This window comes from Nothobranchius furzeri, chromosome 19, assembly GCF_043380555.1.
Source record: "Nothobranchius furzeri strain GRZ-AD chromosome 19, NfurGRZ-RIMD1, whole genome shotgun sequence".
Lineage (NCBI taxonomy): Eukaryota > Metazoa > Chordata > Actinopteri > Cyprinodontiformes > Nothobranchiidae > Nothobranchius > Nothobranchius furzeri.
In genome coordinates, this window is record NC_091759.1 from 1,441,996 (window position 1) to 1,466,450 (window position 24,455).

At 41.8% G+C, this 24,455-nt stretch overlaps 2 protein-coding genes across 4 annotated transcripts; both read left to right on the forward strand.

The window, feature by feature from the left end:
* Positions 1-243: 243 nt before the first annotated feature.
* Positions 244-1,214, forward strand: polr2k (RNA polymerase II, I and III subunit K). The gene is made up of 4 exons (XM_070547411.1): positions 244-375; positions 580-646; positions 902-994; positions 1,096-1,214. The coding sequence occupies exons 2-4, from the start codon at positions 586-588 to the stop codon at positions 1,116-1,118; spliced, it is 177 nt and encodes a 58-aa protein (XP_070403512.1). The 5' UTR covers positions 244-375; positions 580-585; the 3' UTR covers positions 1,119-1,214.
* Positions 1,215-5,342: 4,128 nt separating this feature from the next.
* spag1a (sperm associated antigen 1a) lies at positions 5,343-24,187 on the forward strand. Of its 3 annotated transcripts, none has more exons than XM_070547405.1 (9): positions 5,343-6,060; positions 6,701-6,800; positions 7,829-7,981; positions 9,120-9,277; positions 20,610-20,751; positions 20,954-21,080; positions 21,160-21,297; positions 21,384-21,433; positions 23,197-24,187. In XM_070547405.1, the coding sequence occupies exons 1-8, from the start codon at positions 5,742-5,744 to the stop codon at positions 21,387-21,389; spliced, it is 1,143 nt and encodes a 380-aa protein (XP_070403506.1). In that variant the 5' UTR covers positions 5,343-5,741; the 3' UTR covers positions 21,390-21,433; positions 23,197-24,187. The 3 variants fall into 3 exon arrangements, with proteins under 3 accessions (XP_070403506.1, XP_070403505.1, XP_070403507.1); XM_070547404.1 differs by having other exon boundaries at positions 23,233-24,187; XM_070547406.1 differs by having other exon boundaries at positions 23,236-24,187.
* Positions 24,188-24,455: the final 268 nt, after the last annotated feature.

Genomic DNA, 24,455 nt, shown 5'->3' on the forward strand with positions numbered 1-24,455 from the left:
GTCTAATTTATTCATAAGGTCCCAAAAGAATACTAAATTAAGCCAGAATTTGTAGCGTAACGGTAATTGAAAAATGAAACACCCGTGTTGTGGATTTGCTTTCAAGAGGATGTTGTGTCAAGACAGGAACATTTTTAGTATAAAATATACAAAAAAAAATTCTTTGCTTCCAATTTTTAAAATCAGTTCAGATGTGTTTCGAATAATTCACAATGCCTCAAAACCGCTGGGTGACAGTAAAGGCACGTAAAGCGTGTCGATCGTCCTGTAAAACCAAGAAGAAGAAATTTGACGCAAGCGCAGAAACCCAATCGTAAAAGCGGATGGTTTAGTGTGTGAAAACAGTAAACATTTCCCAAATTACGCAGTTAAACGGTGAGTCATTTCGCTTCCTTTCATCAGTAATTAACTAAATGCATGTACACGGTTTAATTTGTGCTCTGTGCGTATACAGTTTCACCAAATTCAGAGACGTTTATGCAGTTTTGAGCTAATGTCCGGAGCACCATGCTGTTTCTGTTAGCATGCTAACAAGAAGAAGGGTTGTTGATGAAATGTTTACATTTCTGTCTTTTATAGAACAAAATGGACACACAGAAAGATCTACAGCCGCCCAAGCAGCAACCAATGATCTACATTTGTGGAGGTTTGCTGATGAAGCAACTATCATTGCAATTCTTGATGGTTTTATTCACGAAATATAGAAAAGTCATCAGAAAAATACTAGTTATGACTAATTAAAACATATTTCTTATTAGTAAATATTCCATTTTAGCCTGACAGCATGTAAACGTCGATTGTTAATGTGTTTGCACAATTATACTGTTCTAAATTAATTTTGCAGCAGTTCTGAAATACATTTATATGTCTTTATAAATGTATATATTTTTTTTTTATGCAGAGTGTCACACTGAAAACGAAATAAAGGCCCGCGACCCGATCAGATGCAGAGAATGTGGCTACAGAATCATGTACAAGAAGAGAACAAAGAGATGTATCCTTTCTCTCTCTCTCTCGTGTGTGTGTGTGTGTGTGTGTGTGTGTGTGTGTGTGTGTGTGTGTGTGTGCTTATTTTCCTTGACTCATTGATTCCAGTGGTTGTTTTTGATGCACGATGAAGAGGAGTGGAGCTGCAGATTGATCTTTAGTTGTTGTTTTCTGTTTTTATTGAGTCTGACCTTGTAAATAAACATAAACTGGGGCTTCAGCTTTCATGTTGGTGTAGATTCTCGCTCATTCGGGTCGTGGCATTCCTAAATTGCACTTCTTGCTGAAACATCTTAGAGCAGCAAGATAAATTCAGCCTTTTTGGTTTTTGGCATCCGCGGTTTGTGTCAGGTGTTCCTTATGTTATTTTAGTAAATAATAATGATGCATAAAAGTTTTATTTTAGAAAAATCAGTTTGATTTGACTGTTTTCTTTTAAAATCCTTTGTGGCCAGCAACATTAACAGGATGAAAACTCTTCAGTTAGTTTAACACATCTGCTAAATAGATATGATCCACAGTCATTCCTGAAATAAAAATCAACCTTTAGGATTTAAATTCAAAGTTTTAACCACATTTCTCTAAGAAGGAAAATTCTCATCTGCTGGCCAACAATTCACAGATTCACCAATGTTTTTTGGTTTGTTTATCTGAGAGCACGTTGTCGTGTTTATTTTAAAATTTTCATAATCTTGTTAAATTATGGGGTCTCATTTCTAAGTGAGACTTGTTTTAATCAAACATGCAAGAGAAGAAATTAGTAACAAGAATATTTAGTTACGAAGAAGATTGTAAAAAAAGTGTCTAAATAAAATGTGGAAAGAAAATCAGTTTCTCAAAAACGTTTGACTCAAAAATATTTAAGTGAAGAAAAGGTTTTTGTTAGCTTTTACAAATTCAATTCAATTCAAGTTTATTTATGTAGCGCCAAATCACGACAAGAGTCGTCTCAAGGCACTTCACATAATAAACATACCAATCCAGGTCAGTTCATTAAGCCAATCAGAAATAATGTTTCCTATATAAGGAACCAAGCAAATTGCATCAAGTCACTGACTAGTGTCAGTGACTATACAGCAATCCTCATACTAAGCAAGCATAAAGCGACAGTGGGGAGGAAAACTCCCTTTTAACAGGAAGAAACCTCCAGAGAATCCTGGCTCAGTGTAAGCAGGCATCCTCCACGACTCACTGGGGATCGAGAAGACAGAGCAGACACACACACACACACACACACACACACGTGCGCACACATACTCACACACGCGCACACACAAAGACACACACACACACACACGTGCGCACGCATACTCACACACGCGCACACACAAAGACAAGTAATGTGTCTATAGTTATATTGTGATGTCTTAGTAAATATTCTATTTGGTGAAAGATAAACTTTATTGTGTTTGTTCTAGTGGATCTATAATTAAACGGATAAACTAGTATTAGCACATCGCACGTCAAGGAAAGCAAAAAGTTATTATCAGGAGAGGGATAATGTTTTAGTGGTTAGCAGCAGTGTGCTAGTCGATGGCCCCCTCCATGAGGCCACCACAGCTCAGCAGAACATTGTTGTAGCTTCTTCTGGGGAGAAAAACACTTACAGAGAAAATAAAGTTAACAGCTGAAATTGCAGAAAATAATGCAGTTAAAGAGCAGATTGTAGAAGAAAGTAGTCGAGTGTGAAAAGTGGTCAGTGTATCCTCCAGCAGTCTAAGCCAATAGCAGCATAACTACAGAGATAACTCTGGATAATCTATCCTATTTAGTTGGAGGCATGTTGGAGTCAGGGCAAGGGAGAGCCGTCTTTACCGACTGTACACTCCACCTCCCTCTACTCCCCCAATTGTCCAGATTTAGGCTAACATCAGATTTTAACCATAGGCCCTATCAAATAAAAATGTTTTAAGCCTATTCTTAAAAGTAGACAAAGTGTCTGCCTCACGGACTAAAGCTGGAAGCTGGTTCCACAGGAGAGGAGCCTGATAACTAAAAGATCTGCCTCCCATCCTAATTTTAGATATTCTTGGAACCACCAGTAGACCTGCAGTCTGAGAGCGAATTGCTCGGTTAGGAACATATGGAACAATCAGATCACTGATGTATGATGGAGCTTGATCATTAAGAGCTTTATATGTGAGAAGGATTATCTTAAAATCTATTCTGAATTTAACAGGTAGCCAATGTAGGGAAGCTAAGACAGGAGAGATATGATCTCTCTTTTTAATTCTCATCAGAACTCTAGCTGCAGCATTTTGGACAAGCTGAAGACTTTTGACTACATTCTGTGGACTTCCTGAAAGTAATGAATTACAGTAATCCAGTCTTGATGTAATAAATGCATGAACTAGTTTCTCAGCATCACTCCTGGAAAGGATGCTTCTAATCTTAGCAATATTCCGAAGGTGGAAAAAGAAAGTCCTACAAGCTTGTGAAACCTGGGATTTGAATGACATGTCCTGGTCAAAGATAACACCAAGGTTCCTTACTTTGTTCTCGGAGATTAATGTAATGCCATTCAGGTCAGGCGATTGGCTAAGCAATTTCCTTTTCTGGATTTCTGGTCCAAAGATGAGAACTTCCGTCTTGTCTTGATTTAAAAGCAAAAAGTTTAGAGTCATCCAATGTTTTATGTCCTCAAGACAAGCCTGTAATCTACCCAACCGATTAGGTTCATCAGGGTTAATGGATAAATATAGCTGAGTATCGTCAGCATAACAGTGGAAGTTTATCCCATGCTGTCTAATGATTTTACCAATTGGGAGCATATATATAGTAAAAAGAATTGGTCCAAGCACTGAACCCTGTGGTACTCCACAAGTAACCCTGGAGTATGAAGACGATTTGTCGTGTACAAATCAGAAGTGGCCTAGGAATAGCAAAGTATGAATTGACATAGTCAGGAAGACGCAGTATGTTAACAAGTGAAACAGCAACTTGTAACTCTTTTCACTTGCTTATGATTTTTAAGTCTTAATTTGTTATCTAAACCATATTTTTTTCATTGGAAGAGGTGCAAAGAATAACAAAATTTTAAAAGCAGAGGAAACAATAACAAAAAACTAGCCAATTAATTACTCCTGATACAATTTAAGGGCCAAATCTTCATATTTTCATGTTTTTAATAGATTAAATTAACCCCCAAGTGTAATTATATAGATATAGATCTGGTTATGCGTGTTCATATTAACCCTTTAATTTTTAGGTCAAATGCTTGATAAAAACATTTAAATCTTTGAATTTAACTGCACTGAACTCAATACTAAATACTACACTGTAAACCAGTATGTTGAAAATAATAAAAACTCAATGTTTGGGGGGGAACATGTTGAGATAGTTGCACCAAAGTGCCACATTTTTGACTACAAATATCTACAGCATGATTAGACACTCATTTATATAGTTTATCAGCAAAAATATTTTTGATTTGGGGGTGACTTGCTCTTTAAAGAGCAAGTAGTCACCCCCTACAAGAAACTTACTCCACTCCCACTTCATGTTTGAAAAATGCAACAAATGCTGTTGCCTGGCAGACCGAGAGGGCGGAGCCGCTAACAAATACACACACACAGGCTCACAACGGCATTGTGACATCATAATGTACCAGTTTACATCATAGCATACCTCTTAGCCAATAGCGGGGGCAGATTTAAATTCAAATACAGTGCAGAGTTTTTACCTGACGATGGCGCAACACTGACAGTTTTAGGCAGAAAATTAAAATTTTAACTAAAATGCACTGAAGTGCCAAATTATTGACTAAACGTGTCTGCAGTACAATTAGACACTCGTTTATTTAGTTTATCAGCAAAAATGAGAAGCTGATTTGGGGGTGACTTGCTCTTTAAGTATAGCTTAAAGGACTTAATAAATAAAAACCTAACAATTAAGTAATCATGAAGAAAAAGTATGGATTGTAATTTTTTTTATGTTTCTACATTATAAACTGAAAACATTTATGGTGATGTTTGGCAACGTTATTCCCTAAATTCATCTTATTGTAATGTAAGATGTGACCAATGTCTCAATTTACCTGAAACTTAAAAAAATAAAATAAAATAAATGACAAAAGACCAAAAACAATAAACCTAAAAAAGTCTTTTTTTAATTAAATCTAACGAAATGTTTTGGGTATTTCAGTGAGTTTTTATTAGAGGTGCATTAAAAAATTATAACTATTTTCACGTTAGCTCACATTAAATGTTGGCTTTTATTGCCACAAATGAATAAATTTTGTCGCCTGACCTGCCAGATTGTTTATACCAGTCAGAAAACTGGTGACCCTTTGATTTTATTTTAGTCACTATGAAATATCCACTGAACAAAATGGTAAAAAAAATAAATATGATTAAATAAATATTATCTTGCTTTTTTCATAGTGTGGAAAACAAAGAGTTAAAAAGTTATGAAATCTGATTTTATTATTTAAAAAAGAGCAAAGTAAAACTTTCTTTTTGTTAATTTTCAAAAGAAGGGTTTGTTCATCCATCCAGTTCTTTTTTAGCGTCCACGTTCTACATGAGCTAATTAACCTTTAGCTTTCCCATCTGCTGTGCTGCAGCAGCGTCACTGCACCGCCGTGGCACCTCCCCCCCACAGTGACATCACTTCTGACACCTCAAACCAGCGGGGAGGGGGGCGTGTCTGGCAGAAATCCCTCATCCGCCAAGCACAGATGTAGCTGCAGCTCTGAGAGAAGAGGAGGCGGGGAGAGAGGACGAGTCTGAGCGCACTGCGGAGGGAGTGCAGCTATGGGAAACACTCAGGAGAAACCCCCAGGCAGCGGAGGGGGGGCAGGATCACATCGTTCCACCGCAGCGAGCGGGGCAAACCTCCAGAACCGGAGGGATTCAGAAAAGAAGGTGGTCAACGGTACTCCGAGGGAGAAAGGCAAACAAGAGGAGCAGGGTTGCTCCACAGAGGACACAAGTTACCTGGATGCTCCAGCTGGAGCTCTGCCTCCTCACCTGGCCCGGCTCAAGAACGAAGGGAACCGTCTCTTTAAGCATGGACAGTTTGGAGACGCCTTGGAGAAGTACACCCAGGCTATTGATGGGTGTGAGGAAGCAGGTGGGGGAGATCCGATCTGGTGTTTTCTCCTTCGATAAAGAATTCCTGTCTGTGTGTACGGCAACTTACAGCAGCAGTATGACTCCGCAAAAGGTTTTCAGTGTGAATGCACGGATATCTTCAGCGTATAGCTTAAAAAATACTACACGTCATCAGAATTCATATTAGAAACATCTAATTTTAGGAAGTCAGGACTCCACGTTTAAGGTGTTCTTGCCGCAGTTGGTCTGGAGGAGCAAACCTCTTATGGAGTCAGAATGAAACGGCCTTTGAGGGAATATCAGATAAAAGTTGACTCAGACTGTCATTCGGCTCCATAATTCCCAGTATCCCACACCAGTTTAACAAAACAAGTGAGGCATCAGCTCTCAGACCAGTTTTGACTCAAAACCACTCCGATCGAGGTCGTGTGCTGTTGCGTCCGAGCTTTTAGGACCTTTAAGAACTTCTAGACAACTTTTACTCTTCCTATTGGAGTAAACAGTTGGTACTAACTCAGTATTCTATAGAGAAAAGAGGGACTTGTTCTGCAGCACCAAGTCTAACGATATGAGAGCTTACTTGCCGCTGGTTTGCAGCCAGTTTTTACGCTCTCAGGGTCTGATCTCTTTAGATGATGGTGATAAATGTTTCCTTGCAGGTGTTGATAGTCCAGAGGACCTGTGTATTCTCTACTCCAACAGAGCCGCCTGCTACCTGAAGGATGGGAACAGCAGCGACTGCATACAAGACTGCAACCAGTACGTGACCTGAGTCAGATCAGACGTTTTAAATTAGATGTGTTTGGGGAACGAGACCTCCAACGGGTCAAAAACAAGTCAATGCTAACAAGTTACCAGAGGTTTAGTCTTGTTTATTTAACGGTTTTATTCCTTCTTGGGAAGATATGATACCGACGTTACCCACAATGCAGTGTGGTATCCATTGTTGAAGTGTTCTTGTCACAATAAGTCAAAAATACGGTGGATTGGGGGCATGTTATGCAAAACTCGCATTTGCACCCATTTGCTGCCATGTTGGCCTCCACTGCCTCTATGAACACCCCAAATGTGAAAAAAAAATCCACGCATCCATTTGCTGTCAGTGTTTGGTTTTAGCGGTAGTGTGTCTAAAACAAGCTGTTTGAAAAAGTCCCTGTTTGTGATGTTGGGGAAAGTAGATTAGAACCACCTCTCAGGTGCAAGATCTGCTGCTGGAGTGGTAGCGGCTCTGCTACGAGCCCCTCCTGGATATCGGAGCTTTTCGTGTTGTAGCAGCCTGAGCAGTGGATGAATGGGCGTGGCCTGCAAAAGCTTGTTTTGTTAAAGTGACAGAACCCTGAAACGGCTCATTCTGGAAGGTACTGAAAACACCAAGAAAAAACAGCTGAAAACGCTTCATGTGAGCAGAATTTGGTGCAGAAAACTTAATGGACATGTTTTGTATCGACCATTAAACCATAATGTGTCCCCTTTAAACAATATATAGACATTGATTTTAGCTCATTTCCACATCATTCGCTAATGAGTTTACTAAAATAGTCTAAACTTGCTTTTTCTCATTGATTTCAAATTGTGTGATTTCTTTTACTTTGGCGTCTTCATTTCCATCAATTATTGTAGAAATCATTAATAAATTATTGTTTAATTTTATGTTTGAACTCACAGGAGTTTGAGGACAACACTGTTTAGTTTTGTTGTAGTTTTAGTGCAATGCATTTATAAACCTGCTCATCAGACCCGTGTGAACAGGTTGATCCTGTCCTTTTGCATCTCTCTGATCCTCTTAGGGCTTTAGAGCTGCAGCCCTTCGCCTTGAAGCCCCTGTTGCGCAGAGCCATGGCCTACGAGTCACTGGAACGCTACAGGAAGGCCTATGTGGATTATAAAACGGTGCTGCAGATCGACACCGGCGTGCAGGCGGCTCATGACAGCGTCCACAGGTTCTCTTATCTTTTGGAGATAGATTCCCGAATGGCCTCAGTTAGGAGAAACCGGTTTTATTTCATACTCATTATGACCGATATGCTAATGGATAGTCTGGTCAATGGTCAGCCTTATTTTGGCTGAAATATTTAAAAGGCTCCTGACATTTTTTTTACCCCCTAGGTGCATCATTTTGTTGCTAGTGCTGATAATGTTTGTAGATAATTGTGATGTTGATTATTAAAGATTTAAAATGTAAGTTGCAGCTAGCTAACTAGCTGTTAGCTCATCAGTCTGTTTTTCTGAATAGAGGCTGTTCAGGGATTGATCGATAACAGGTAAGCTAGTAATTATTTGTAGCTTTTACACAGAAACATGGCAGAAAAAACATATTTTAAAGAAACAACATGTCCATTTTGAAGGCTGTACTTTTCAAATAAAAACCCTGTCAAATCTGCGCAGGCATCCTAGGTTTAACATAGCTGCTCCCATAGAGCGTGCATGCTTTTAATTAGCAGAAGGTGCTGATTTGAGTCTTTGTCCCCTCTGAAAACCAACAGTCAGCACCACAGAGAGAGCAGAGTGTGTTCCAGAAGTCCACAGATGTTATTTTTGTCCTCGTGATTATTTCTGTTCACGTGAACTTGCTGCGTTTCGCACGTAAAGGTGCTGCAAAGCTGAAAGTCTCACCAAAGTTGATGTTTTCCCGCTGAACAGGCATCTCTGTTTTGAAGATGACATCACAGCTAACATTTTAGCCCGGAACCAGCAGATTTCATGAGCCTCAATCAGCTGACCCATTAGTGTTTGAGACAGGAGTAGAAAATACTACAAGATTGAAGTTTTACATTACACAATCTTTACGGGCCCCTTAATTAGAATTAAGTCAAGATGAAGAAGTTTATTGTGGGTTCATGCGAACATTTAAACATCCTCTTATCAAAATTTTTAGTCACTTTTTTATTTCTAAGACTTACAAAAATGGGGCTTTGACGTCACAGCCTAAACACAAAAAAACGTACACTCTCTTCATTTTTAAACGGCTACATATCCCTCCTCTATGGTGTTTATATCATTAGGGATGTGCCCACAAACCCCGCAGCGCTAGCGTGCCTGTGGAAAACACTTTACTTTGCTCTCTGTGTCTTCATCCAGGATCACGAAGATGCTGATAGAGCAGGACGGGCCAGGATGGCGGGAGAAGCTGCCAGAGATTCCCGTCGTCCCGCTGTCGGTCCAGCAGCAACACAGAGAGAAGCCCATCAGCATCGAGCAGGCACAGGCCCGAGCCGCAAGGGCTGCGCACGAAGAAGGTGAGTGATGTCTTCTTTTGTGGGTCCTATGGTTTAAGATCACATTTCCTTGTTGTTGTTGAATAAAGGGATCGCTAATGAAGCACACCTTAACATCTGTGCTGTCTCCGACCAGCTTCTCAGTCCGAGCTACTGCTAACATTAGCATGAGCCACTGCTAATGCTAGCCTGAGCAACTGCTTGGATCCTTGTTGAATGAGAGGAAATCAACAAAGAAGAATGCCGGAGCAACAATCAGATTCCATGATGGATTGGGAATTCCCAGACTTTTAATGACAGCCAGATAGATCCCCAGCATGCACTTGTTCTCTTCTCACTTGTCCATCTGTTTAACCCTCCACAACCCACTTCGTTCTTCAACTTAAGCTCTTCTATCTGCTCCTGCCTCAAAGAAAAGTCTTAAGTCTAAATCATCCAAAATGGATGCTAAACCCATTTAAAATCGAACGGCGTTCTTGAGCCGGCGCCATGTTTGTAGTTTTTGTCCGTCGCAGCTCTGGTGCTTAGTCTGCCCAACAAACTTAGACTTAAACTGTTTGGTCCAATGATAAACCCACTGAGGCTACAATGGCACATGGCTAGACCGACCTAGAGTTCAAGGCTGGGCTCCCTGGCCATTGTGAGCCCCACTAAAGTTTCATATTGTTTTCTAATAATTGTTAGAGAACTTTTTCTAGGACAGACTTAATTTGTGCTCTGCTTCTGCTTTGTCAGTATCTCGTTCACTTGTGATGGCAGTACTGAAGGCACTTCAGCTGGCAGTGTGTGTGTGTGTGTGTGTGTGTGTGTGTGTCAATAATGCAAGGTGAAGCCGATCCTCACAGACTGTAGTGCTGCTGTAATGGAACAATCCCGGTCAGGTTTCCTCTCAGTTCAGACTGTTCGAGCAGCCCAGACAATCATCCATGGAGCCTTAACCAAAATATCTTTAAATACGTGTCACATATCAGCTGTGAAGACAGAAACAAAAGAAGAAGAAATCGATTTATCTGTGTTTATGAGCTTCCAAACATAAGAATTTAAATATTACAGTGTTGCACCTGAGCTATACAGACACATAAATTCATAAAGAGATGGCACAAAAGCTGCTGCTGGGAATCCGAAAGCTTTCAGCCTAACAAACTATTAATAAAATACCACTTTTCTTCTAGTATGAAACTTCTTATGCTTCTGAAGGAGAGTATGTGCAATTCCTTCAACTGTTTCAAGCTTTACCAAGACGATAAATCATAACTTACCAGCATAGCATGAAAAGGATGAACTGATATAATACAATACAATATATTATGAAATGGTATGGCATTATGTGGTACGATGGTTTACATCACAATACAGTACCATATGATTTCATGATAAGATACGGTACCATATATTATTGTACAGTACATTATAATATGATACACTACAACACAATTTGACATGATCCGATACAATACGATACAAAATGATAGGGATGTCCCATTTTGATACTGATATCGGATATCGGCCCAAAAACACTGTATCAGATTATATCGGACTGCGTCAAAATTCTTCGATAGTACGTTCCGCTTTCAATTCCATTCCAGCAATTCTATCCAGCAGCTCCCAGGTCCAGCATGCAAAGTCCACGTGATCAGACCAGTGTGTGCTAGCCGAGTAGCGAGGAACAGTGTCGGTCATGTGGCTGTATTTTTCGTTAAAGTTCGAAAAAGACAGTTTGGCTCGGTGCAACGCTTGTCATGCACAAGTTTCCCGTGGTGGAACAGAACCGGGGAAGATTAATACGTCCAACCTCATCGTGCATTTGAAGCAGGATCACAAAACATTGCGTGAGGATTTTCGCAGTGCGTGAAATTTGAATCTTTAGACACTCAGCTTGTAGCAGTTGGTCAGTGAACAACTTTTTTTTTTTGTTTCTTAGATCCCTAACCTCAGCTGTTCACATTTATGCAACCAAAGGTTAATAAAAAATTGGTCATTTTTATATACTTACTGTTTCTGGCTTTTGTTTTCTGTTTGAGTGATGTGCTTGATCAAGCTTTTTATACATTCCACACTATTCAATTCAATTTAAAAATACTTTATTAATCCCAGAGGGAAATTGATTAAATATGAAATAAGGAAAAGGATGTATGATTTGGACTGATATCGGTATCGGTCAGTACTGAAGGCTTCAATGGTGGTATCGTATCGGAAGTGAAAAAATTTGTATCGGGACATCCCTACAAAATGATACGTACAATACATTGTCATACAATACATAACAATGCTAAACTATTCGATACAATGCAATACGCTACACTACGATGTAAAACGACACAATATGATACAATAAAATCGGATATGACGCAATATGATACAATATAATACAAAACAGTATGTATACACTATCGTAACAATGCAAAACCATGCAAAATAATACAATACATTGCAGCATAATACAATATGACACAATACAATTATGTAATATTTAATGAATGTGCACTACGTGTATAATACAAGATAAATAATGACAAGTGTATAGAAGAAATAGTCTCACCAGAATATACCTTTTTTTATTAAATGAAATTGTATCTGTGACACTGAATTTTTATTCTGTGTATTTGAATTTTTAAAATGTAAAATACATCAGTAAAAATGTTGTCACGTGAAAAAGTGACACCCGTGAGGCGTCGACTCGATTGAGTGACGATTGCTGTGGCCTGGGTGACCAGGACGTTGTCTCAATTTGTTGTTGAATTTTTGATGATGAAAATTTGACGCTGAAATTCTGCAGTGGGACTTTTACGGACAAATATTTGCTGGTGTATTTTAAGTCGATAACATCAAAACACACATTTTCACAGAAGGAAAATTCAATGTCTCTGACTCGACAACATGAAATGGCCAGTCAGACACAATTTAATATACAATACAAAATGTTATATGTGGTAGAATAAGATGCCATACTAAACTAAACAATACAGGACAAATCAATAAGCTATAAAGCGGTACCATTATGATCATATATCACACAATACAGAAAGCTGCCATACAATATTATACAATATAATAAGATACGATGTGATTTAATTCAATGCCGTAATGGTTCTTACACTTACAAAACTAAATAATATAAATCTTACAAGCAAGCCAATCAAATAAGAATATACTTTTAACAAGCACCAACAGCCTGAATGACATATTTAATTAGTTTCATTAGTTTTTGTATCCATTATGGCAAAAATGTATTGTTGGCTATTTCATTTACATTTTATTTGATCGTTCATTTCAAGACCTCACACATATTTTGAAATCATTACCACACTATGGTTTCATACAATGTGATTTGATGAGATGCAATTCAATGCAACCCTTTCAAAGCTAGTTGTGGTTTGTCCTTCATGAAATACTTTCATCACAGTAGCATCTTTTAATAAAAGTCAGCATATGCTTTCAGTACTTCTGAATGTGTTTTTTTAACAAGTCATCCGACGCAGAGGCTTTCTCAGCACAGCAAACGGCTAACTCAGAAGGAATTGACTCATCTGTTCAGTTCTGCTTCAATTATTGATGAGCCCAGAAATAGTCTGCTAAACGGATGGCAGAGGCTTCTGTAAGTCTATTAATTGCAGTCTGGCACTAAAGCACAGAACATGCACTGAAGATAATTAATCCCTCAGTTCGTTTCATTTGTTGATTATTTACAGCACGCACGGACAGACATCAAGTATTAACAAACACGGGACAGTATGTGCTTCTACTGAGGTTGTTTCATTTTACAGCGTTCTGGAGCACGGCTTTTAATTGTTGCAAAGTCACAATCCAGACAAGACAAGATTGTGTAATGTCCACTTTCAGAGGTACTAATAAAGTTCTGCTTCTTAATAATATAGTCACAGGAATGATATCTTCTCCAGGTTTACATGTGCAAACTCTGATGTCAGTCCAGGAGGCATTTTCGCCAAATGCCCAAACCACCTAGTCTGGCTCCTCTCAACGTGGAGGAGCAGCTGCTCTACTCTGAGTCCCTCCCGGATGGAGGCTTCAGTTCAACTGAGTGGAATGGTCTGGGTCAGAAAGGGACATCGTGGGCCGACATGGGTTAGCAATTACAGGAAAGCATTTCAATCACCAGTTGGATTTTCACTTGGCAGGCAGGGTTAAACCTAAATGCATACAGTTCTGTATGTTGCTATCACTGACGAGTGAGGATTGTTATTCTGAAGATGACCGAACCTTGCTACTAATTGCTGGCATCTCCTCATGTGCGTGTACAAAAAACGTGCAAGAAACGCAAGCACAAGCACCCTTGTTGTTTATTTTGCATGCTGCAAGCAGAGATGTTTTCTGTTCCCCGATCGATGGGACAGTCTAATATGATGCCGGCCGTTGTGCCCAAACTGTAACAACCCAATAGGGTTACACGGACTTACAATTTAAAGGGCCTTCGAATCCCGTGGTCTGGGTCAGCTGTATGGCTCATTTTTAGAAGAAGATGATCTTTTATATATCGCCACTCAAGATAAAAATCTCGAGGCACTTCACAAAAAGACTAAATAAATAAATACAATGTATGATCTGCCACCTTTGGTCTTTAGCCTGGTGCTGCACAACCAGTAGCCTTTGATCACAGGACCTCAGGGACCTGCTGGGGGTGTAGGAACTGAGAAGATCACCAATGTAATGTGGCAATACACGAGGGAGCTATTGATATGGAGTGCTCCAAACACACTGTAACCTTTTACTTTGTTCGGGGAGCAGCCAACAGTGTCAACAACGCCATCTTGGGAATTTCACCCAAGGAAGTATCAGAAAGCACATAGGTTCATTCCACTAACCAGCTCAGTGTCCTAGTGGTAGAGTGTCCGCTCTGAGACTGGGAGATCAGAGTTCGATTCCTGGTCGGGTCATACCAAAGACTTTGAAAAAATGGGGCCCAATGCCTCCCTGCTTGACACTCAGCATTAAGGGGTTGGATTGGGGGGTTAAACCACCAAATGGTTCCTGAGCGCGGCTGTGTCTGCAGCTCACCGCTCCCCCAGGGGATGGGTCAAATGCGGAGAACAAATTTCGCACACACATCAGTGTGTATGACAACTAATGGGACTTTAACTTTAAATTAGGCATGAGACGTGGTTCCAAAAGTTACAATTGATTTATTTAAAAAATAATAATATATGTATATGGTTAAAATGTATTTTATTAAAAACAAGACAGCAAGACACACGGGGAATAACTTGCAGGACTGAGACTACCTGTAGAAGGGAATGACACACGGGCTGATGAATCCCAAAAAGAAACAAGTGCAATAAAATATAATAAAGTCACCCCAGGCAATAGTGACATTCCCGGCAACGTGAGGGAACCCAGCACCAGCACACGCACAAACGGGACTGCCACCACCGAGGCCACCACCTCCTGTCCCAGCCTGCACAAAAGAAAAGGGGAATTACAAACGAACAATCATTTAAAATCACTTAATTAAAACACAGTTGTTTTCCCTTCTGGACTCCCACGCTGAGAGTGGGAAAGCCTCCAACACCGTGCAGAGGTCCGTGCTGTCACGTTGAGGTGTGGGTGGCGGCGGACCATGTGTGGTGGAGCTGACCAGGAGGCAGGAATGCAGGCTCAGATAACGTAAAAATGGATTTAATGGCAGAGGTTACAGCAGGAAACAACAAGACAAAACAATGATGCGACCAGGGACACATGAAGATGGGAGGTATAAATACACAGGGAATGATCAGGATCACATGGGCAGGTTAACAAGGGGCAGGTGAGACCAATAAACAACTAATCGGGGGCAGGAGAGAGTAGGAGTCAGAGGGAGGTAGGAGCAGATTGTGACACTACCCCCCCCCCCCCCCCCCAAGGGGAGGATACCAGACGCCCACAAGACCCACATAACTCGGAAGACCAGGGGACCAGGGATCCGGAACATGGAGGCACAGGGGCCTCGGAACGAAGACACAGGAACACTGGAGACTCGTGACGTAGACTCGGGACCTAGGGGGCACTCTGCAGACAAAGGTACTCTGGAGACTCAGGAAAACTCTGGAACGTAGGACTCGGGAACATAGAACTCTGGAACTCGGGAACGTAGGACTCAGCAACATAGAACTCAGCAACGTAGTAGTCTGGAACTCGGGAACGTAGAACTCTGGAACTCAGGAACTTAGAACTCGGGAACTCTGGAACTTGGGAACGTAGGACTCTGGAACTCGGGAATATGGAACTCGGGAACGTAGGACTCGGGAACATAGAACTCTGGAACGTAGACTCTGGAACTTCGAACTCCAGAACGTAGACTCAGGAACTCTGGAATGTGGAACTCTGGAACTTGGAACTCTGGAACGTAGGACTCTGGAACTCTGGAATGTAGGACTCTGTAACTCGGGAACGTGGAACTCGGGAACTTGGAACTCTGCAATGTAGACTCAGGAACTCGGGAACATAGAACTCTGGAACTTGGAACTCTGGAACATAGACTCAGGAACTCGGGAACATAGAACTCTAGAACTTGGAACTCTGCAACGTAAACTCAGGAACTCGGGAACATAGAACTCTGGAACTTGGAACTCTGGAAGGTAGACTCAGGAACTTGGGAACATAGAACTCTGGAACTCTAGAACTTGGAACTCTGGAACGTAGACTCAGGACCTCAGGAACATAGAACTCTGGAACTTGGAACTCTGGAACATAGACTCAGGAACTCGGAAACATAGAACTCTGGAACTCTAGAACTTGGGGCTCTGGAACGTAGACTCAGGAACTCTGGAACTTGGAACTTGGGTAGGACTCTGGGACTCGGGAATGTAGGACTCTGGAACTCGGGAACGTAGGACTCGGGAACGTAGGACTCAGGAATGTAGGACTCTGGAACTCTGGAATGTAGGACTCTGGAACTCAGGAACGTAGAACTCTGGAACGTAGACTCAGGAACTCAGGAACATAGTACTCTGGAACTTGGAACTCTGGAACGTAGACTCAGGAACTCGGGAACACAAAACTCAGGAACTCTGGAACTTGGAACCCTGGAACGTAGACTTAGGAACTCTGGAACATAGAACTCTGGAACTTGGAACTCTGTAACACAGACTCAGGAACTCTGGAACGTAGACTCTGGAACGTAGATTCAGGGAACGAAGACTCTGGAACTCTGGAATGTAGACTTGGGGAACGTAGACTCGGGAACTCTGGAACGAAGACTCAGGAATGTAAACTCTGGAACGGGGACTCAGGGAACGAAGACTCGGGGACTCTGGAACGAAGACTCGGGGGCTCTGGAACGAAGACTCGGGGACTCTGGAACAAAGACTCGGGGACTCTGAAGAGGCTGCAGCAGCGGAACTCTGAAGAGGCTGCAGCAGCGGGAGTCTGAAGAGACTGCAGCAGCGGGACTCTGAAGAAGCTGCAGCGTGCAACTTTGAAGAGGCTGCAGCATGGAAGACCTGCAGGCGTAGATCCTGCAGATGAAGACCTTGCAGGTGAAGACCCTGCAGGCGTAGATCCTGCAGGTGTAGGCCCCGCAGGCATGGACCAGGAAGCTGATGTACTGAGGCAGCGACGCGAGGAAACCAGGATCAGAGCAGGTGCACATAACGATCCGCTGAGTCCACAGGCGGAGGCTCGGGTGAAGGGATGCGGAAGAGGAGTGGGGAGACCAGCCCTATCAACCCGGAGAATGTTGGCGTGTGTAGGGGGTGTAACTCCACCAAAACTCCAGGACCTGCAGCTTCCGTGGAAAAAACAGGACGGTGCAGACAGCAAGAGAGGAGAATGGGTTCGACCACCCCGGAAACAGGTGGGATGCGCCGAAACCCCTCGAGTCGGAATCTCCTTCCGCTGGACGGAGACAAAGCAAAAAACAAAACAAAAAAAAATCCTCCAGGCAGATGTTAAGCTCACCACAGGTCCAGGTTGGTCGGGTCATTCTGTCACGTTGAGGTGTGGGTGGCGGCGGACCATGTGTGGTGGAGCTGACCTGGAGGCAGGAATGCAGGCTCAGATAACGTAAAAATGGATTTAATGGCAGAGGTTACAGCAGGAAACAACAAGACAAAATTATCTGACCAGGGACACATGAAGACGGGAGGTATAAATACACGGGGAACAATGAGGAACCCATGGGCAGGTTAACAAGGGGCAGGTGAGACCAATAAACAACTGATCAGGGGCAGGAGAGAGTAGGAGTCAGAGGGAGGTAGGAGCAGATCGTGACACGTGCAGAACCCACAGGAGGGGGGGGGGGGGACGACTGGAAAACTGAACAAAGACAATAACTACAACGAAACAGCGGCGCCACCCGCCAGACCACAGAGCACAATCTAAAAGGAAACAGGGAAAAATTACAAGTTAACACTTATATTTTTGACCAAATCTGGAGAAGGTGAGGCCCACACCTACCAGTCTGCCAACTAGGATCATCCTAGGCCGCAAGGAAGTGCACAAGTATTCAACCTGTCCGAGTTGTAACACATAGAGCTTGAGCTGGATTAGTTCAACTCACATGCTGTCCCCTGCAGGAGCTACATACCTCTTCTCCAATGCTCAGTTCACTCTGGGATGAGTTGTAGCGACGCTGCCCAGTACAAAATAACCAAATGCCCGAGCTGTTCAGTGCACAACACAGTTTGAGTACGAATATCCTTAAAACTAATTGATTAGCCAGTAGAGTACATACCACCAAAGCAGAACCGATCACTTATTGAGGCACAGTTTAAAGACAGCAGCTGACGCCAGAATGCAGCGTTTCCTTAGCATGCTCCAACAGTGAGCACAGCTCCCTTTTATACCCAAAGCGCCCTCATTGGTACGGAAGCCGGTATGCGCCAACCCACCTAATTTGGAGCAGGCTTGTTTCATCTGCTACAGTAAGATGGTGCTTGTCCATCTAAGGCCCTATAGACCAGAACCAGGACCTTGAAATGAACCCTGAAGTTGACTGGCAGCCAGTGAAGCTGGAGGAGAAGCGGGGTGATGTGGGTGTGTTTGGAGGACTTGGTCAGAAGCCGAGCACAGGCGTTCTGAACCACCTGCAGACGGTTCTGGGAGGTTCTGCTCAGACACGTGAAAAGAGAGTTGCTGTAGTCTAAGTGTGAGGAGATAAAGGTGTGGAGAACCGTCTCAAGTTCAGAGTGGAACAGAATGGAACTCAGCTTACCTTTTACTACAGATACAAATAAAATAGCATACCAAACTGCTATAATCTTTCCTGGTTCCCTCAGTGGAACCAAGGCTGAGGCTGAAACTGGCCACCCTGTGAAAGACACAATTACTGCTGCATGTATTCAAGATCTTAGTCTTTTGGTCACTACGAAAGCTTTTGGCCATAGATAAGCATTGAAACAAAGTTTGATGATATATTTTGAGAACCTCTGGGTCATTGATCAACATTGTCTAGAGAAACTCAAAGTCACCTGATTTTCATGACTTTCTTCTTCCGGCTCTTGGAGAGTACAGACGCTTTTTTCCTCCTCTCCACCCTATCTTATCCTCAAGGCTTTTTGTCTGTCTTTGGGTGTACGGAGCTTCTACATTTTTTCTGGAAACTGGAAATTATTAAAAATGGACCTGGTCAGCTGGTCACTCAACGCGATTGACAACATTTTCTCAACAATGAGAACGGGAGAAGGGGCTCCCGGGCGCCCTTCTGGGACAGATCCAGTTGGGCACATCATGGACTCCTGGAGAGTCTCAGCTGTCTGTAGAGAATTCTGAAGACGTCTGGATATCCGTGGTGTTGGTGTCAGGTTTCCTGCTCTTTAGCCTTGGAGGTTACCTGACTTACCGGAAAATTAACAAGCTGTCGAGGAATATTGGCTCACTCCCTGAGCTCAGAGACGGATTGCACCGCGCTGTGAATTCACAGACTCATATAATTGTCAAGATGAGTCGTAAGCTTGGAACTTTGGCTGAGATTCATGCTTTGGCACAAAAGATGGATGCGATCAAGGAGCGAGTGGACGAATCAGCACGGATTGGGATAGATTAATCTACACCATTATTGGATTTTGAGAGGTTGAGGACCAGCGGAACTCTAAGACAGAGAAGAAATTATCTCTGGCCCCAAAACAATTTCTTATCTGAATCTGGTGCCTTTGAGCCTGTGAGGCTGAAAAAAATACCACCCCTCAGAAGAAATGTGGAATGCTGCCGTTGCCATGGCAACTCTGTCTCCCTATCCCGGCCTGGGCGGGACTGCGAGCTTTGAAGGCCGCTGAATCGTTCCAGGAGTCACTGTGCCCTCTAAACCCAACGACCTCCCACCCCTTTCCAGACTGAGGTGAAGAGCGCTGCTTATCGCGGCTGCTGCTGCTGACGTGTGGAGAGTCCCAAAACCCTACCACCCCACCTAGTGGACACTTAAGTTGTGTAATGTCTGAAGTCTGTTGCATTTCTGTCTGAGGTGTTTTGTTGCATAGCAAAGCTGCCCTCCCTGTGGAGGGTAACTCTGAAGTGCCTTTTTTTTCCCTCCACCTGATCCAATCCTCATGTAACCCCTCTGATCTCTATTAAGGTAGCGCGACTCGGGTTGCGAATGACCACAGTCACCAATTCCTGTCATGTGTCTTTTCCAATGTATGTATGTCTGATCTCAGAGTTGTGTGTACTGAAACTTTAATTTCCCTCTGGGATTAATAAAGTATCTTTGAATTGAATTTGAATTGAATGAAAAGTGGTTTCTGTTATATCGTAACAAATCCTATAGTAATACATCCTATTGCATCATAACAAATTGCATCTTGTGTTTTGGTTCTATCATTACATCATACTGTATTGTGTCAGTGTATAGTGTTTTATTGTATTGTATCGTTCATATGATACAGTAATGTATCGTATTGCAAAGTATTATAATGTTTCATATTTTATGGTATATCATATCATATTGTATTGTATTGTATCGCAGTGTTTCGCAACCCTGGTCCTCAGGGACCTCTGTCCTGCATGTTTTCCATGTTGCCCTTTCAAACACCAGTGTGTCTCTGCTGTCACACACCTGACTTAAATGAACGAGCGATTAACCGGTATCTGCAGCACTTGATGTCCTCCTGAGGAGACAATGTAAATCAGGTGTGCTGAAGCAGAGACATGGAAAACATGTAGGACAGTGGACCCTAAAGACCAGGGTAGGGAAACACTGTTGTATCGTATCATTTAGCATTTTATTGCACCATATCTTATTGTTTTGCATCACTTTCCGCTGGATTGTGTTGTATTATTTCAAATCTTAACATATACTATCATTTTGTGTCACGTTGGACTATATCAGGTCATATTTCGTATCTTTTCATATTGCATTGTTTTACATTATATCACATTATATTAAAAGTGTTGATGTTTTTCTAATTGGATATTTTTCCATCAACAGCCAGAAGAAAAGAGGCCCACTATACTTTACTCAAACAGGAAGGAAATAATCTAGTCAAGAACGGCCTCTTCCAAGAGGCTGTGGAGAAGTACAGCGAATGTCTGTCAATAAAACCTGATGAATGTGTTCTTTATACAAACAGGTATGCATGAAACAACCCACACCAGTTTTACGATCCATTTGTTTATGATAAATATGTGCTGATATTAGCCAGTAGAGGACACAAGACAGTTCTGCTGGACGTAGCATCAACCTTTCTCCTGCCCACAGTGGCTTAGTTAGGAATAGTTTGAAGATATACCCTGAAGCGGTCAAATGAAAGACTTTTCTTTTTTATTTTGCAGAGCTGTTTGTCTCTTGAAACTGAAACGATTCGAAGAGGCCAAACAGGACTGCGATTCTGCGCTGCAACTGGATCCAGCCAACAAAAAAGCCTTCTACAGACGGGCGTTGGCTTTTAAGGGTTTACAGGTGCCTGACTCGTTCCCTCACAGCTGCTGAATTAGGCTCATTAGTGGATCTATTTGCTGATTTTGTGTTCATATATCAGGATTACCTGTCAGCCAGCAGCGACCTGCAGGAGGTTCTTCAGCTGGACCCCAACATCAGGGAGGCAGAGCAGGAGCTGGAGGTGGTGACAGGGTTACTGAGACAGAGTTTGATGGACAACGCTGCACACACACGGAGGGTAGGAGCCTAGGACGTTTTTATCACACTCAGTAAAGAGAAAAGGGATTCCATTAAAAATGAGTGAATTTTGATTATTTCCTTCAGGTGTGATGGACGGAGAGGTGCACTGATGTGCTCAAGTTTGGAGTCTTCTGGTGGGTTTTTTACTCTGTTGCTGTGAATAACTGATTTGAAAACAAGCTGATGCTTCGTTAGAACAAAGATTATGACATTTCTTTCAACAATTTGTCATAACTTCCTTTAAAGGTGCAATAAGTAAGAATTTTACAGTGAAATAATCACTAAACAGTCTAATGACTCAATCATGTTGGAAGACTTCATTCTCAGCCGGGGGGGGGGGGGGGGGGGGGGGGTCAGTTTTCTCCTTTTAAAATGGTCACAAACCGATGTAGGGGGTTTCTCAATGTCAAGGAGCCTGGCCTTGCGAGGCGATGTCTTGCGAGGCCAGGTGCCTTGCTTACGAGGACACTGTCCTTCCTTGGTCAAAGAAAACGGTTAAATGGAACAGACCTGCATCACGTGACCGCGGCTGCATGGCAGTCACGTAACGTCACGTGACACGGGAGATAACGTCATATTTTATACGTATTAGTTTCAATAAAAACTATATAACGAGCCTTTTACTTTTTAAATTGTGTATGTATTTGTTCAATTAAATATGTCAGCAAGTTACTACCTACTAGCCACCGAAGCTGCAACTAATAAGCAACTCACCAACCATAGATAACTTCTTTGGCTCTAAAAAAACATTTTAAATTAGCTGACTTACTTTTAAACTTGAAAATTTTCCCCGAAGTAGCTGTCGGCCTCTGATCCACCATCCTTTTGAAAATACCACGGTGTGTTCTGGGTAATTTTTGACCAAGGCTAGGCTACAAGACCCCTCCCGTGTATCCTTGCTCAGCTAGCTAAACGGCTAACAAACGGAGAACACGCCTCGGTAGAACATGAACATTGGAACACGTCTTGGTGGCTTCTGATGACGTATCTCCTAGGCAACCGGGGCGGGGTCAAGACATCAAGGCAAGGTGCCTTGGCATTGAGAAACACCCGTAGTCTTTGTTTACAATTTGTCCCACCTCCATACTTCCTGGTTCTATCATGTGAGCTCGCAAGGTTTCTAAATCTTCAACACAAACACTGTGTCAGCATTTGTAATTCTTCTAGGCTAGAGGCTAACAATGAGGTAATAATAATAACGATGAATTAGCAACAAATAGTTGGTTCTAAAACTATCTCAAATTGCTTATTTCAATGACCAACAACCCAATATTACAGTGAAATGTATTTAGCTACGCATCAGCTTACTGAGTGTGACTCATCTCGTTCGTTATCTAGAATCTTCTGGCGCTGATCTGAGGCTGGTTGCTCTGAGCGGTCTCATTTGTTTTGATACATGGACTGCAGTGCCCACATTTGACCACAAGATGTCATCCTTACTTCATGCACCTTTAAAGAGAAAGCGTCACCATGGAAGAAAATTGGGCATTTGACGGTCTCCAAAAACATTTTTAGATTGTTGTTTTAAGTATAGAAAGATGGAAAGATTTTTATGAATAGTAATCTGATCAATAGTCTGAAATAAAAAAAATTCCACAAATGCTCAAAGGATTGATTGAAAAACAAATAAAAATATCCATCTGACTGTAAATCACCTTCAGATGCACGAAGGGATTAATAGCAACGTAATAGGTAAATCTGTGCAAATTGTTATTAAAACTTGTGCTTTTTAAGGGGCAAAAGACAAAATCTGCACACAAATGTTAACAATTCTGTGTTACAAAACAGAAGTGTGACCTCTGAACGATCTGCAGGAAGAATGGCCTCTTAAACAAGAAAAATGCATGCAAAAATGACAGAAATGTGTGATTTTCTGATTATTATCTTTCATTTACAGCAACAGAAAGCTCAAACAAACTTTTGTGCTCTACAGCAGCACATTTACATCTGTCAGCAGTGTGACGATGGAAACATCTGACTCCAGAGACGCGTACCGGCACGGATGGGCAGCTTTTCAGCTCTGCAACATCTGCAGCGTGCAGCTGCAGAGAACACCACCTTATATAACGGAAAGGATATTGTGACCTGCTCACACGTTAATCTGTCACGTGAAGAACAGCATGGGTGAATACCGCGTGCCTTATTGAGATTTCTACCACATTTGGGATAAAATGCGCCAAGATGAAGATTTTAGTTTGGTTTAATGTTGATATTTGGTTCACAAAATCAGAATTAAACGAAACAAACTTAAGTCAGATGTGTTATAAGACTAAAATTTCATATTTACACATCAAATGTAAGCTTCCTGTTATTTTTGCAAAGAGGATTTGTCCATTTTCAAATATTTTTGACAACAGCTGCGGATAAATTTAAAGGACTGGCCACACTGAGTGCCTACTATGACTGCTGTCACTTTTCTAGATTTAAATAGACCCTGTGCTGCTCCTGCTGAAGTCTAGGTTACTAGGTGATTGTGTTTCTGTCTGCATGATCAGGTGAACAGCGTTTCAATTATTGCACATGTCCGCTTCTTCTAGCATTTCCAGATAAAAGCAGATAAGCAGTAGCCATTTTAGCAACCCTCTAAGCAAAGTCCACAGAAATTTAGAAAAACAGTGAAAAATCGGTTTATTTTTTACCCTGCATCAAGATGGAGGGACGTGTTCTAGACCAGCTTTGAAAAAACGGATCGAGGCGAAGAGTCATTTGAATGTTTGATGAAATTTGAAGAGCGAACATCTTTGAATTGCACAACGTGCCACGACTTACAAGTCATCTGCATCTTCAGTAAATGATCCCAGAATAAGGAGACAAATCTTTAATGGAATGGAAAAGCATGTACTGTATGTAAATAGGTTGAATGTGAATAAAATACACAAATGCTTTAATTTGAGTGTTTTTTTATTACTGCTACTTTATTATATGAATTGGTTCCACAGTTTGAAAGTAATTGTATAACATAGCAGTAATAAATAAAATTGGCACTTGTCATACATAGATCCTCCACCAGAGGGTAGTAGACACACAGGACTGGATATGGCAGTTTTTTTTAATGTGAAAGTACCAATCCTGACTCTAAGCCCCGCCCCATAGAGCCCCATGCAATTTGAATTAAGCACCTTCAAGTATTAGCCAATAGCATTAGACTTCCGCTAA

Coding starts and splice junctions, on each gene's coding strand:
- polr2k (XM_070547411.1), top strand. CDS start 586: ATGGACACACAGAAAGATCTACAGCCGCCCAAGCAGCAACCAATGATC. Junction 647..901: donor AATGATCTACATTTGTGGAG/GTTTGCTGATGA, acceptor TTTTTTATGCAG/AGTGTCACACTGAAAACGAA. Junction 995..1,095: donor CAAGAAGAGAACAAAGAGAT/GTATCCTTTCTC, acceptor CATTGATTCCAG/TGGTTGTTTTTGATGCACGA.
- spag1a (XM_070547405.1), top strand. CDS start 5,742: ATGGGAAACACTCAGGAGAAACCCCCAGGCAGCGGAGGGGGGGCAGGA. Junction 6,061..6,700: donor TGATGGGTGTGAGGAAGCAG/GTGGGGGAGATC, acceptor GTTTCCTTGCAG/GTGTTGATAGTCCAGAGGAC. Junction 20,752..20,953: donor TGTGTTCTTTATACAAACAG/GTATGCATGAAA, acceptor TTTATTTTGCAG/AGCTGTTTGTCTCTTGAAAC.